The sequence below is a fragment of the Hetaerina americana genome, unplaced genomic scaffold (assembly GCF_022747635.1).
Source record: "Hetaerina americana unplaced genomic scaffold, ioHetAmer1.1.p SCAF_6, whole genome shotgun sequence".
Lineage (NCBI taxonomy): Eukaryota > Metazoa > Arthropoda > Insecta > Odonata > Calopterygidae > Hetaerina > Hetaerina americana.
Window position 1 is genome coordinate 42,635,932 of NW_027287205.1, and position 16,792 is coordinate 42,652,723.

At 36.5% G+C, this 16,792-nt stretch overlaps 1 protein-coding gene across 5 annotated transcripts in view; it reads right to left on the reverse strand.

The window, feature by feature from the left end:
* Nucleotides 1–264: 264 nt before the first annotated feature.
* Nucleotides 265–16,792, reverse strand: part of Wnk (Wnk kinase) — a 128,344-nt gene continuing 111,816 nt past the window's right edge. For all 5 annotated transcript variants that reach the window (XM_071594360.1, XM_071594363.1, XM_071594362.1 and 2 more), the window contains 2 exons: nt 11,843–11,916; nt 265–1,676 (listed from right to left, as the gene is read on the reverse strand). In XM_071594360.1, the coding sequence (XP_071450461.1) occupies nt 1,127–1,676; nt 11,843–11,916 (624 nt within the window). In that variant the 3' untranslated portion in view covers nt 265–1,126. The remainder of the gene's footprint in view (nt 1,677–11,842; nt 11,917–16,792) is intronic.

A 16,792-nucleotide genomic window follows, 5' to 3' on the forward strand; every position in this document is an offset into this window, starting at 1 on the left:
ATGTATTTACACAATATGTCACAGGATATGGAACTGTTACTGATCTAATTCAGTGTGACTGGTACCTGTGAGACAATTAAAAATGTATTTACTTATATTAAAAGGTCTTTTTCACATTATGTACTTTAATTAATGGTCCATAATTAATAGATGGATATGCTTGCCCACTGCAATTCTGGAATCAGTCCATTATGAGCCCATTTCATTTACTGGGGTGATTTAATGAAATTCAGTTAATATCCAAGGTGTCATTCAAAGGCAACATTATTATTAAGGGCAGATATTAGGCCAATTTATTAATGTCTAAAATAAACTTAAATATTGTTTATGATATTCAAGCAATGGTCACTAGCTACAGCAACATAGCTGATAACATGCAACATTGTCACCTCCCCAATTTCCAAGACTGCACTGCCCTAACCCACAATTTCTGCAAACACAAAATAACTAAAGTTAACAAGACCATGAACTGACTGCAATACATTAAAAAACTTATGGCCCAGAAAACGGTATCTTGATGGCAAAGGATTCAAAGTACTAACATTTCCAGTCTCTATTGCATTCCAGGCCTTTTCTCCATGGTCTACAACAACATTTGTGTCAAGATAAAAAATTTTGAGTTAGTTTTCAGTCAGGGGGTTCCATGTTATCATATCATTCCAAATATTTTTGCATTGAATATTATTCTTCATTCGAGGATTCACACACACATGTCCAATTAGTCCACAATTGCTTTGGAAACTTTACAATTCAAACAACTGTCCCACATGCTTCTTTGGCCATGTATTTCTAAAAACCAATGACATATCAGGTAAATAAATATGTGGAGCAATCAAATTTGCTGTCTTTGCTTTTGGAACTAAACGAATATTTACAACCACCTTATTTCTTCTCTGTATTACATTCTATAATAAAATATCGTACATACATGTATGAACTGAAACAGGTAAAAAGTTTCTTTTTAATACAGACACAACAAAATGTTTAAAGCTAAGAAGAAATCTCACTCCTTTATCCACTAACATACATATCACCTTTTTTCGATTTCCCTTCACTGAATGAAAAGCTCACTGGATATCCTTCAAAATGGCTACAATAACTGAGTTATGGCCATTTCAACCCTTACCTAGAGCTCAACCTCTGGGTCGCTACCGGTACTATCCCCTTTCTCTAAACGATACACTTCGTGTGGAGCCATGGCTGCAGCTGACCAGATACCTGGCTCCCTCCACCAACCTTGTCGATCACTTTCCAGTGGGGGAATGCCACCCCCGTGGGCCACTGACAGCGGGGGCAGCTGCCGGTGGTGTAAACCCGCACCACTCATGGTCGGTTGCACTCTTTGAAACCCATGAACCCCGGGCCCTGCCACTCTAGGGCACATGCTCAATGGCCTCCACACAATTTCTTCCTTGGAAGGATTCTTTGGACAAGTGACGTTGCTGCTACTGTTAACCTCTCTACCCTCCATTCCTCTAGTGACTGTCGGACAGAGGAGCACTGGTGAGGATGACATGCGCACATGCTGGTTGTGGACGGCATTGGCCAGAGAATGAGTTCGTTGTGGTACATCCTGCTGATAAACTGGTACACACGGCATCCTCATAATGCTGCTTTGGAACATCTGAATCTCCTGCTGGTGCCTTTGTCTCAAGGCTTCCATTTCCATTTCTTGCCTGATTTTTTTGCATGGAAAAAATTTACAAGTTTCAGTCAATGGAACAGTTAATTGTGAGAACTGTAAAAAAAAAGTCAACTGAGTTTTCTAAAATTTCCCATGATAACCATCCCTTGACAATTCTAAGATTTCACACCCAGCAGGTCTCATGCATGGCCTGGATCCATCATACCCTTAACCATCTCCTTGTATAGTTATACAAAATAAATTCACACTGTACCCAGATTTAACCATCACACTTATGGCAGTTTTTTAATGTCTCATTTAAAAAAGTATTTCAGAAACTTTGGGCCATTCAAATCAATGAACCCATTTTCTTGGAGACACTCTTTTATGCAAGAAAAATAATATATAATTAATAAACACGATGAAAAATTACAGAGAAGAAAAAACAATGATGATACCAGTCAGAAATGCTTAAGAAGTTCCCTTAACATCACTTTAAAATCTTATAGTAGAATCGTCGACTTTGTGAAACTTCCTTTCAATGTGGAAAGAAAAAACAAACCAGAGTAAGCTAATGATTTATTCATCAACAAGACTAATGTTTCAATATTTAATCATCAAAATGAGTCATGTCGATGATAAAACATGAAATTCCATGTAATTGTTTTATCTTCCCACACAAGTATCTTTATGAAGGTAGTTTAAAAAGTCAGAGGAGAATCGGAGAGATTGCACCACTGGTGCACATCAAAATTATTCTTATCTGGCAGCATATTGGAAGGAATACACCCAAGTTTTGGCCAGAACTGCTAATTACTCAGTGTTCAGTGTTCCTATGACTTGAGCAAACTGAGTAAACAAATAAAAGATGTAAATAAATTTCACAGGTGTTCAAAATATTATTTCATGAATGGAAATTTGCCTCTGGTGACTATAGAGCTAATTATCATTAATTTTCTCCTGTCATTATAATAGTTTCAAACCTTTTGGAATGATCATATGAGCACAAAATATGCTGAACATTATGACTGTCTGTTTGAGGTCATTACTCCACATATCATTGGTGAAATATACAATATATTGACTAATGTCAGAAGAGTGAAGGTAAATGACAGTGCTAATGCTGTAGGCATCTTAAGTGAATGGATATTTTGCATTAACATTCTTACATACTTCAGGGTTAGTTTGCAGTTGTTTAAGTCATACACACAAAATTGCAGGCATTTTTCATCACTGAGAACAAAACATAGATACACCTATATACACCTGAAACCATAATCTTCATGACTATTTAGATAAGGGTCAAACTATTAAAGGTGCATGCTATAAATCATTATTAAACACATTTCCAAGCTGCAAGAATGTTTCCACATTGACCCACAAAAAAGTCCTTTGCAGCACACCGTGACAAACCATCTCAATCCTCTACAGTTGTGGACATAAATTGATGGAAGCCACAATTTGAACCTGTTTCTCATTGTCCCTTGTCTCCAGATATGGTACTCTCAGATTACAACCCATTCTCCAAAACAAAGAAATGGCAGGCCGGAAAGTGATTTTATTCAGGTGAGAGGGTGTAACTGCAGAAAAATGCATATTTTTCATCGTCTGTAGGATAGCATTATTGGGAAGGGATCAACATTACATGGGGGAATACATTTGTTAATGAAATGTTTAGGGTGGCATGGGAAAGACTTGAGCTGGGTAAAAATTGTAGGTGGCAAAATGAATAATTCAGGTAATTTGACAATTGATCAACCATTAGTAAGGTAGTTATGTTTTTGCACTTATTTTACCGGAGCAATGCATGAGGTATGGGATAAGTATTTACCACAAGAAGAGGAAAGCAATGATATTATTGAAAAACAGGAAATATAAGTTAATATTAAAGTAGAAAGGAATATGCAAGGAGAAGAGCAATAATGACAGGTAAACTAAGTAAAGATATGAAGAAAATATTAGTAGGGTTCAACATGAAGCATAGAACTTTGGGTTTCTGAGGCGAGAGAATAAGCATATATTTGATGGTTTTGGTATGTGGGTGTAGTGAAGAAGCTAGTTATAAGTTGGATAGATAGAGGAACAAAACAAGTTTTAAATATGGTGGGTGAAGAGAAAAAGCTGCAAGGGGAAATTCGAAAAGGGCAGAGAAAATAGGTTGAGGAAGCATCGAAAGCTTGTGGTATGTTGAAGAGCAGACCCCATGAAGGCAGACACAAGTTGTAAAGAACTGCAGAAGCAAATTAATGCAGAAAAAAAGATGTTCTCTGGATATGTAGAAGATAATAGTAGTTAAGACACCATCCAAAACCTACCTTTAAAGGATGGAATACCTTGAACAGACTCATCTGTTTCTTTATCCCTTTCCTCTTTCATAACCATTAATTCTTCTCACGTACGTCTGTTTGATAAGTTGGCTATCATCCATTCTCCCAAAATATCCAAATCATCATAACACACTCCCTTCATACTTTTTCCAGTGCATTCAACCCACATTCTTTCATAACTCACTCATTTTTCACTCTATAGCTCCAGTTTGTACCATCAACTCTTCTAGCACTACATACAGTTGACTTCGCTTCACTTCCATACAATAATTTGGTGATATATTCATGCCAATTTAATTATGATAAAATAATTTCCATCCATATATAACTGCTTTTTGTTTCAAACATTATCTATGACCACTGCACCATTGCTTAAACCTATCCAGATGAAGAACATTACAGAAATTACTCACAAATCCTTGTGATCTGGTCGCTTACAGGCTCAGTTGTTTTTACACTTTATACATGGGTGACTCCTAAAACTGTGCTAAGATATACTCGTGAAAAACTGCATTATGATTTATTTTATGCTATTTCATCACTTTTTAGACAGACTATTTAAGGGAATGTTATACTGCCAAGGACACTGAGACTTGTAGGCAAGAGAAACATATGGCTCAGGTCCTGTAGCTCTGTATTTTCGACAATAATTATATTATGAAATTTTCATATTTATGAAATAGGGTAATCAATTAAGATGAAATATTAATTCTCACCAACACCTTTTCCCATCCATTAATATCAAAATCAATGAAACCAAGCTAGCATGGACCTCTCCGACCTCTTTATTTGTCCCTAGTTAGAGCGCATAGCTACTCACTAAACATTGACTTATAGAATACATAACATGGTAATGCTTAAGGAATTGATACAAAGAATGAGGCAATAATGAGTAGTAGATGAAATTACCAATTTCATTGAGACATTTTTCTAATGTTATGTACCATAAAGGATTTAGGAAAACAAGGTCCACTACAACAGCCACATATCACATGGTGAATCAAATACTTTCAGGATTGGATAATAGAACTGAAACTTTAGGATTATTTTTCGATTTCAGTAAAGCTGGTAGAGAAATAACACTGGGTGTTCCCCAGGGTTCTGTACTTGGTCCTATTTTATTTTTAATCTATATCAATGATCTCCCAGACAAGCTTAAGTTCATTAAGGGGATAGACCCAATACTGTACGCTGATGATACAAATATCATTGTGTCAGCCTCCTCAGTAGACAGTTTGACAAAAAGAGCAGCTGAAGTAGCTCAGATTTTCAATGCATGGTGTCTTCATAACTTTCTAAAACCCAATATAAATAAGTCCAGCCTGATTTATTTTACTAATAAGAAAGTTTCATCTGCAATCTCAGTAGATGTAGAAGGTGTGAGCATTCCCCAAAATTCCAGTATCCAATTCCTGGGAGTAATCCTGCATAGAAACATGTCTTGGGAGGAACACAATTTCAAATTACGTAGCAAGTTAAGCTCCCTATGCTTCCTTATTAGAAATATTATATATTCTGTAAATTTAGAGGTCCTTCTATCCATTTACCATGGTGAATTTTATTCTCGTGTTACTTTCAGTATCCTCTTCTGGGGTTCCTCTCCCCATGTGGGCATAATCTTCAAAATCCAAAAGAGGATTATACGTATTATGAGCAATGCTCCTTGCCATGCACCATGTAAACCTCTCTTCAAAAGACTTGGTTTATTATCAGTACCTTGCATATATATATTTAATGTCATCTTACATGCAAAGGGTAATATTTCCCATTACAAGTCCAACCACAATTACCATAGTCACTATACAAGAACCTGCAATGACCTGCACCAACCATTTGTCAGGACACACAATACTGCCCATGGGCCCAAAGCAATGGGCTTAAGGTTATTCAATTAACTTCCCCATGAAATCAAATATGAAACAAAAGTACCTGTTTTCAAGAAAAAGCTGTTTAACCTTTTAAAAAATAATATGTTCTATTCTGTAAATGAATACCTTGAATTGTCGCTATGTGTCAATTCTGGCTTAAACAATTAATATGCAATTATACTAGTGTATTGGTATGTGTGTGTGTGTATATATATATATATACTACCTTGATCAAAAAGTTCCCGGAATAACCACCGTGTGGCGCTCCCATCGTTCCGATTTGAGTTCTGTTTTTTTTGTTAAATTGGTACATCTGTTGTTGATATTCCCTATAAATCTTAGTGTCATAACTTGACATTTGCAAAAGTTACGGTCGGTTTTCGGTATGTCCATCAGTGCTTCCTGCGATTTTTCCATTACTTCCTCTCGGCTGCTAAAACGCGTTCCCCGTAATGGTTTTTTAACTCGATTGAACAGAAAGAAGTCACAGGGAGCCAAATCAGGTGAATTCGGTGGCTGTTGGATGGTATTTGTTGCATTTTTCGTCAAAAAATTACGAATAATGATAGCACTGTGCGACGGTGCGTTATCATGGTTCAAAATCCACGAGTTTTCTGCCCACATTTCTGGTCTCTTTCGGCGAATTGCTTCACGCAAACGTCTCATAACGCCCAAATAATACTCTTTGTTTACTGTCTGGCCTTCTGGCAAAAATTCATGATGCACTACACCGTTGTAATCCATGAAAACCGTCAGCATTGCCTTCTTTTTTGACTGAAAACGACGTGGTTTTTTTGGTCTCGGCTCATTTGGTGAACGCCATTCACTTGCCTGATGTCTGGATTGCGTGTCGTACTCATAAACCCACGTCTCGTCTCCAGTAATGATCCTTTTGATGAATGTGGGATCGGATTCAGCCTCGCAAATCATGTCTTTTGCGACGTCAACACGGTCTCTTTCTGGCATGAAATTGAGGTCTCTTGGCACCAACTTTGCTGCTACACGACGGAAACCCAAATCATTAACCACAATGCCTTGGGCGGATCCATAGGCAATGTTCAAGTCCTCCGCTATTTCTCTGATGGTTAATTTGCGGTTATTGACCAACATTTCTTTTACTTTATCAATTTTTTCACCGACTTTCGATGTCGATGGTCTGCCACTGCGTTCATCATCTTCGATTGACTCACGACCACTTCTGAACCGCTCGTGCCACTGGTAAACGACCGTTTTTTTTAGAGAATTGTTGCGAAACACTTTTCCAACATTTCCAACGTCCGTGCGCCACTAAATCCGTTTTTTACGCAAAATTTAATACAAGTTCGTTGTTGCAAATTTAAATCCATTTCTGCAATTGTAAAAAATCGCCAACACACACAGAGATAGATGTACTCTTGGCTACCTAACTTTTGCAAATGTCAAGTTATGACACTAAGATTTAAAGGGAATATCAACAACAGATGTACCAATTTAACAAAAAAAACAGAACTCAAATCGGAACGATGGGAGCGCCACACGGTGGTTATTCCGGGAACTTTTTGATCAAGGTAGTATATATATATATTATATATATATATATATATATATATATATATATATATATATATATATATATATATATATATATATATATATTGTATCTCTTCTAAAATTGTGAAATTTATATCTGACGTGTCCTATATTTGTGTATGTATCAATATGCAACAAATCTCCGGACAAATAAATGTATTATTATTACCATAATTGAGATCATTATTATCTCCTCCACACTTCAAATATTTTATCCTTTCACCTTTTGCACCACAAATTTCCATAAAAACTGTTGTAAATGTATCTGACCCTCCCCGGACTACAACCTTGACGTGGTGGAAGGGCTTGTGCGTTCCGATGACCCCTAGAGCTGTGCTGGCGGGAGTAATAAAAATTGCTCCTGGTAGGGTCACCCATGCCAGATAGGTCGAAGGTTAGGAGCCAGACGAAAGGTAGTCCACGCAGCGTCTGTTCCTCAGTGAGGCGGCTGCAATGGCGTCTGACCCCAGTGGGGCGGCCAGTAAGTGATGGTGTCACGTTAAAAACACTATTGAGGAAGGCAACGGGAAACCACCTCAATTATCATTCCCTAGAAAAATATGATGGACAATAGAGATATTTTGAGTCCTGGCAACCACGGGGCTCGGCCCAATCGGCCGTGTGTCGTGCCCGGCAGCGGGGGAGGCAAGGCTTCCGCGGTTGTCATCCCACTAAACCCTTGCAAGGGAAAACCAGCAGCAGCAGGACAGAAGACGCAGGAGAAGAAAACCAAATTAGTTAGAATAGGAACATGGAATGTTAGGACAATGATGAGGACAGGGAAATTGGAGAATGTTAAACGAGAGATGGAAAGGGGAAATATAGATATTTTAGGTCTATGCGAGGTGAGATGGAAAGATAGCGGGGATTACTGGAGTGATAAGTATAGAATAATATACAGCGGCGGGGACGAGAGCCAACGAGGGGTTGCCATAGTATTAAATGAAGAGGTAGGAAGAAGCGTAGTCAACATAGAGCAGGTAACGGATAGAATACTACTAGTGGAGATAAAAGCAGAACCGACGAACTTAGTTATTATTCAGGTATACATGCCACCGAGCAACCATAAGGAAGAAGAGGTCGATAGGATATACGATCAGTTAGAGGACATGATCGCGTGTGTTCCTGCAGGGAAACATTTGATAGTGATGGGGGATTGGAATGCGACGGTAGGCGAAGGAAGAGATGGTGATGAGGTGGGCGACTACGGTTTAGGCACGAGGAATGACCGCGGGGAGAAAGCAGTTGAGTTCTGCAGGAGACAGGGGTTAGTCATCACCAACACTTGGTTTAGACACCACAAAAGACGCAGGTATACATGGAAATTGCCAGGTGACTCAGGAAGATATCAGCTAGATTATATCCTGGTTAGACACAGGTTTAGGAACAGTGTGATAAATTCCCACAGCTTCCCGGGGGCGGATGCGGACTCTGACCACAATTTAGTTGTTATGAAATGTAGCGTACGTTTCAAAAAGATAAGGCAGGGGCGGCGAGTTAGAAAATGGAATGTAGAAGCATTAAATGGGTTGAAAAGGAAGGAATACAAACAGGTGGTAGAGAAAATAATGGAGGATGGTAAAGGGCTTATAACTATCGAAGAAAAATGGGAAATGATCAAAAAAGGGTTGTCTAAAGCCGCAAAAGACACTATTGGAACCGTTAACGCTAAAAGGACTAGGAAACCATGGATCACGGATGAGATGATTACAAAGATGGATGAGCGGCGAAAGTGGAAGAATATAAATACAGAATTAGGCAAAATGAAGTACAAAGAATTGAACAATAAATTGAGGCGGGCAACAAATAAGGCAAAAGACGCATGGTGGAAGACGCAGTGCGAGGATATGGAAAGTCTGCAGAGGAAGGGTGAAATTGGTGCGCTGTACAGCAAAGTTAAATCGTTATCGGGAAGTAAGAAAGGAAGAGCTATGCTAACAGTTAGAGATAAGGCGGGTAAGGTAATAGTTGACGCAGGAAAGATCCAAGAGAGATGGAAGGAGTATATATAAGAACTGTATGGTAAAGAACTCAGACCAACAAAGTTAGACATTGAAAAAGAAAATGACGTAGAGGAAGACAGCTTAGGTCCAGGCGTACTAGACAATGAGATAGAAAGGGCATTAAGGGAGATGAAACTAAATAAGGCCGTGGGGGTAGATAACATTCCCGTGGAACTTTTAAAATGCTTAGGAAAATGTGGGAGGAAGAGGCTATATGGGCTGATCCGTAGCATTTATGAGGAGGGAATCTGGCCGGAAGACTTTGTGAGAGCAGTTTTAGTTCCGATTCCGAAAAAGGTAAAGGCCACGTCATGTGAGGACTATAGGACAATTAGTTTGATATCCCACGCAGCTAAAGTTGTTCTCAGGATCATAAACAAAAGGATAGAGAGTAGGGCAAATGATTAATTAGGGGATGATCAGTTTGGGTTTAGGAAGGGGAGAGGTACGCGTGATGCCATTGCAGTAATGAGATTATTAATCGAGAGGAATATAGAACACAACCAGGAGGTATTTGCCTGTTTTGTAGATTTCGAAAAAGCGTTTGATAGAGTGAATTGGGAAAAACTAATGAGTATATCGCAGAAAATAGGAATAGATTGGAGGGAAAGGAGGCTAATCCGCAACCTGTACATGTCTCAGACTGCTCAGGTGCGGGTGGGAAACGGGGAGTCAGGATGGGCAGTGTTAGGAAGGGGTGTAAGGCAGGGTTGCCCATTATCACCGTTGCTGTTCAACCTGTATGCAGAGGAAATGATCAAAGAGGCATGGGAAGAACTCGAGGTAGGAATGAAAGTGGGTGGGGAATTCGTAAAATCAGTTAGGTTTGCTGATGACCAAGCTTTAGTTTGCCAGTCAGCCAAGGGGCTGCAAGCATTGCTGAGTGAATTGGAAATTCAGTGCGACAGGTATGGGATGAGAATCAATATTAAGAAAACAAAGGTTATGCGATTTTCTAGAAAGAAAAAGGCTAAGCTTAACATTAAAATAGGAGGGCAAAAACTAGAGCAGGTAGAGCAGTTTACGTATCTCGGTAGTGTTTTGGACCAACACGGTCAAAGTAGTAGGGACGTAAGGAGAAGAATTGCGCTAGGCAAAGAGGCTTTCACAAGGAGGAGGGAGTTGATGACGGGGACTTTGAGTAAGGATGTTAAGAAAGGACTCGTAAAAACTTTGATATGGAGCGTAGCTATGTACGGCGCGGAAACGTGGTCATTGAAGCAGGAGGATAGACGTAGACTGGAGGCTTTTGAAATGTGGGTGTGGAGAAGAATGGAGAAGGTGAAATGGACAGAGAAGAAAACAAATGAGGAAGTACTTGGTATGGTGGGCGAAGAGAGGGGTTTGTTGGGAGCAATCCTATGGAGGCAGGAAAAGTGGATGAAGGGGGTATTGACCGGCAGTGGGATGTTGAAGACTGTGATAGAGGGTAGAATGTTGGGCAAAAGAGCAAAGGGAAGGAACAGGATAGGGATGTTGGACGGGATGAAGGGAGGAAGAAAATACTCAGAGATGAAGAGGGACCTGATATAGAGTAGGATGATGGATTTTGTGTTTTGTAGGAGTAATAAAATATTTGTTTGATAGTTGTGTCCATCCAAAAACCTACCTTAACCGGTAGATTACCTTAAAAAAAAAAAAACTGTATCTGACTTACAAACTCTTCATGCACTGCACATCATTAATTGTTACTCTTTTTTTCTATTACCTCACTAAACTATGTAGAATAAATAAGAAGCTTGAAAGTATGCAGCTAGTTAACCTCTTTACTTAATCAGATACTTTACTTTTAGAAATAATTTTCCAGTGGATCTGCCATTATTGATAAAAACATCATCACTATGACGGTTTATTAAATTATTCATGTGGTAAACTTAGTCTCATAATAACTACGAAACACACAAAAAAATTACGACTTCACTATTTTAAGGGTATTTTCATGGCCTAATTTTCTTACTTTTCCTCAGATGTATCCAGGGCCAAGAAAAGCTAAACTAACCTAAAATGCCATTTATCAAATAGTTAGAAAACATTTCAAACAAAAGGTCTAAATTCCATTCGCTACAGCCCATCCACCAAGGAAATATGAACTCCTTCACAACAATATCACCACATGCATGATATGAAATTCCAAATTCATGAGCATTCTTTCTCACCTTATGAATTATTATTATTATGCCAAGTATAGGTGAATATCCTTACAATATATACTTACTCGACATCTTCAGAATCTCATAAATATTATATTGAGTATTGTATGAAAAATAGAATATTTTAAAATTGAAAGAAACAGAGGACATAAAACAAACAAGAGCCTATGTGTGAAGGATACAAAAGAAATCAGCAAAATTGCCTTTCAAACCTATGGGAATTTGGAGGAATTTTTAAATATTTTTACTCACAAAATATGCTCAGAAGTGTTAAAAACTATTTACAGTGAACGTTACATACCTCTTCAAAAGCGTCTTCCATTCTTCTCCAAAGTAACCCATTACTCCAGACAATTCTTCTTCTGATTCAGATTCCTGTAAAAAAGTAAGGAGATCAAATGTAAACCTAATAGACTAAGAGTCAAACTTATCAAAAAACTTAATCAGGTTTATTCATTTTTAGAATAATAGGGAAACATTGAAATGGCAAAAAGCACCCAGAGAATGCTTATAAGCAAATCTTTATTTTAGTTTTCTTGTGATAAAATTGTTCCAATTATAGATTCATCATTTCACAAATAGAGATGGCACACAATATAGGCAAAGTTGAAATGCCAATTTTCAGCAAAAAGAACACTAGATAAAAGAGTCATCATTGAATTATAATTCAACCTCAAACTTATCAATGCAAAACATCATTGAAATGTGTATCAACTCAGATGACAAAGCTATAGTGCACCATAGCCATAGAAAACCCATGCATAAGCATGCACACTCACATTCCAAAGTCACTAAAAGCAAGAATTAGTCATTGGGCACAAGAAATTCAAAACAACAAATGTCATCTCTGAATGCAATAAGGAAACAACAGAACATAAAAAGAATGAAAATGCAATTCCGGAAACATTATCGAAAATGTCTTTTACAAAATGGGCTTTATCGAGGAATAAAAAAAAATCATTGGATTTTAAAGTAAAAGAAAATTAACTTGTGTACATTAATTAGAATACACAAAAGCAAATATGTACAACACTAGCATTAATGGCCTCATTATGACAAACTACCAATAACAAAAAAATGAATCAGAGCACTGAAATAAGTACATGTCATAATTACTCTACTAAAATAGGCTTTTAAAAAATTAAAAACACCAGTTTGTAGGTAACACAGAACAGAAGTAGAAGCAGTAACATTGTAGGTAACACAGTACAGTAGGTACCAGGGTGAAATTAAGAGTAGAAAAAGAATACGGTCCAGCTGAAGAAACAGATTTGGCCCAATAATATCCAGGGATTATAAACTTCTTAAATCCACTACAATTTTAGTCAAGTTGCCAACAAATGCCAACTGATATTAGGCAGGAAATTTTGACAAGGGATGAGCAGGGAAATTTTTAAGCACCCATTTCCCTGAAATGTATTACAGATATTTCACAATAGGTAAACATTTAATTTTACCACAAAACCATAAAAATATTTATCAACTTAATTTAATAAAAATGACATTTATTAAAAATATTACTTTGAACACTTATTCTCCAATAACAATACACAGAAACAAGAGAAAGACATGTCTCCCCATGATTTACTCCACCTTTTAACTAGCTCATTTGATTTTTAACTAATTTAATTTTAAACCACATTTTTCTGTAGAAGAAACAACCTATAAATCAGTGTAGCTTAAATGTCACTCTTAAATTTTGCCCTTAAAAAAAAACTAGCCACTAGCTTGTGTGTTATTGCTAGTATCTCCAAAGGAAAGAGTTAACAATAAAAATATGGAATTGTTATTAGTATTTGTTCAAATGCGGATGATTTCTGATAAAAATTATAACTATGAACCACTGGGCAGAACTTACAACCAGCTCATTGATTTCACACTAAACATGAAAATATGTTGGCTCAAACGAAGAATGCTTTTCATTTATTACATATAAACAATCATGTACCAAAAACATTTATCAAAATATTGGATTTTTCCCATGGAATGACAATTTTTTCTTAATGCTATTATATATGTAATGCTAAGAAAAACAAAGAATTGACTCAAATATAATGCATAAAATGTTACCATTTTATATTAAATGGGATTTGATTTCATGAACATTAAAGTTCTTACCATATAAAGAATACTGCCCATATTTTTCATTACAAAGAGAAAAGATACTTATATGGAAAAGGGCATGACAGCCAATATTTGAAAATCGTGGAGGCCAGTTTACGACATTACGAAAGGATTCAGGACTATTTACAAAGAGATAAGAGACTTCAAATAATTACAGCAAATTTTAATTACAGTAACACAAAACATGTAGTTATTTTCATTTTGTGAGTTACTGGGAAGGTCAAAATTCATTATAAAGCCAATATGTACATATTTAACTGCTTTTATGATCAGATTCTACTTATCTATCTCTTTGAAATAATTGTTTGCAACTATCATTTCAGTAGTTTGGATCTTACATTCTCAGTAATACCATACACAATGTATATACATACATACAATGACAAGGCATTGCTCCTCTATTTCAAAAAAGGTAAACCTATCCCAAAGAACGCCAAACATATGCTCAACTGTATTGAAGGATCTCTTTGTTTTACCAGAGGAGCAATTTGCAATTAAATCACAAAGGATTTAAATCATTATGGTTCTTTCTTGACAACTTAGCTTATGATGCCTATACATTGCTTCAGCCAAGCTATATCAACAAATGCATCCTTATTGAAAATTAAACGCTTTCTTCAGCCTTCTTTAGTACCGTTCACTAAGCTGCATGATATTTCTTCAACTAGGAAATTCTCTTATCCAATTTTTCCAAGAATAATAATGCACGTGGATTACTGAGTATTCATAGCAAAAAGACTTTTACATGACCCATTGATTCTTCAACTTTAAGTCAGTAATAATAACAGAGTTAGAAACCATTTTTCAATAATTTGAATCCTGATGATATTATACTACCATAAAATACAGTATGCTTAAAAAATAATTAATACTTTGATATGGAAATTGAAAGCATAGACAATTTTATATATTTTTCATTTGTCCACGTACAATGTCACGTTGACCATTTAGTTATTAAAATTTATCATCATATATGTCCAGAATACTACCAGGATTGGGTATTACCATATTTCCTGGCCCTTTAGACACTTTAATTACTCCAAAATGTGCTCTAAAACTAGCCTGTCTTAGGAGCCAAAGGTATATGGTTATGATTATGTCCTTAGAGTTGCAAGCTGATTTGCTGGGAAAAATACCTTCTAATACATATTTTTATCCTCTTCAGGCATACAAGATAGTTGTCTGAATCTAAAAATTTTGATAAAAACACAGTTTTGAGGCAGTAGTAAGTGATAGAGCTCTAATATTCCTTTGACAGTACTCCTGAAAAAAATCTCAAAGAAATCATACATCGCATTGCATCATTTAATCCATAATATGTTCCTTTCTATTTAGCTCACCTATCTGTTTTTACACACAGAAAACAAGTATTGCACAAAAAGTTAGAATAACTGCAGAGGATCAAATGAGAGAGAAGATTGCTGTTAAGTATCGCAGCCGTTAAACTTAAAATTGTGAAATGCACAAGAGAACATGGAAACAAGGCAGCTGAAATACATTTTGGCCCACCTCTAACTAACAAGATGATACGTCTGTTGCTGATTTTTTGGGGACAAGATAATGGTAAAAAGGATTCACAAAGAGATATTGCCTGCCTAAACTTTTAAACTACAATAGTACAAAATCTGGCACTTGAATATGAAATAAAGGCTATAGAATTTGACAGTGAAAATAACTGTGTGTATGATTTTAGCAACAGTAACAGCAACAGTAATTGATAACAAATTTCAGGGATTCTACATTTTAAATACATAATAAACATTTATATAGTCCCTAATTTTTTAAAGCAACAATTCTATTTTCATCTTATTATAAAGTATTAACATAAAATTCTTTTCGATCAGATCAAAGAATTTTTGTATATTCTAACCTGAAAAATTATAGACTGCCTGATCCACAGAAGAATTTTATGAGCAGGGAAATGCGGTAATTAATAAAATAATTAATTTCTAATGGCTATTGACTGAATAATTAATTAGCTGGAGGAGCAATAATATTTTAGATTCAACAAGTTGAAATAAATTACAACCTTTCAACAGGAGCTAATTTTCACGTAAATTTTTGATTATGATTCATTAACGAAATTTCTCATAAGAATACCTCAACTTCTGTAACACACTCCCAGTTCAGGATCTGACTTGGCAAGATCCTCAAACAAGACACTCACTGATTCCAATGCCTCTGAAATGGATAATACAGTGAATCCCATCTATGGTGGAATCCACACAAACTGGACCCCAGAATCAGATATGCACAGTTGAAGTTGATAAAGGCTAAAATAAAATTTCAGACATATTTTTTTCAGCTGGTGTGTTCCAGGTTTGGACTAGCTAAATTCTTCAACAGCAACTGTGATTGTGAAGCCTTTTCTTTGCTGAATTGCTATTTTTTAATTGTTTTCTAGTGACCACACAAAGTCATCAATAAGGAATGTCACTCAGCCTCAATGAGGATGCTCCTAAAGCAGGACACCTCACTGTTATCATTTTAATTGTTGTGATTAATTTTCTCTACTGTTATTGCCAGCCTTGGTGGTGACGCGGTAACGTCTTAGCCTGCCAACTCAGAATTTGCAGGTTCAATTCCTGCCTAGGTTGGTTTTACTCCAACTAGGGCTTGGGTGTTTGTAATTGTCTTTAATGTAACATGTAGGGATTAGGTGGAAGAATTGACTATGAAGTCTCAATCTTGCTCCAATGAAGTGATTATATAAATACATTATTAATAGGAGGAAAATAAAAAATATCTGAACTGGACTGTTATGTTTAAAGGTAAATTAATACATTTATTTGTGATTTTCATTTTTTTCAATTATTGCTTGGACATCCACGCTCATTTGTCCAACCTAAAATGGAAAGCCTGTAGAAGACGGAAAAATCCTGTGGCCACCTGTGATTCTGCCTTACTTAAGATTTAGAATTCCTAAGATGACTTTGTCTAATTTATGTGAGGAGTGGGTGTTTGACTAAGTTAAACTTAAGCAGTAACAGTACTATACAGCAGTGGGGAAGAGAACCAGCAAGGGGTTGCTATTATATTGAATAAAAAGGTGGGAAGAAGCGGAGTTATCATAGAAAAAGCAACAGAATAATACCAGTAGAAGTAAATGCAGAACCGACGAACTTGA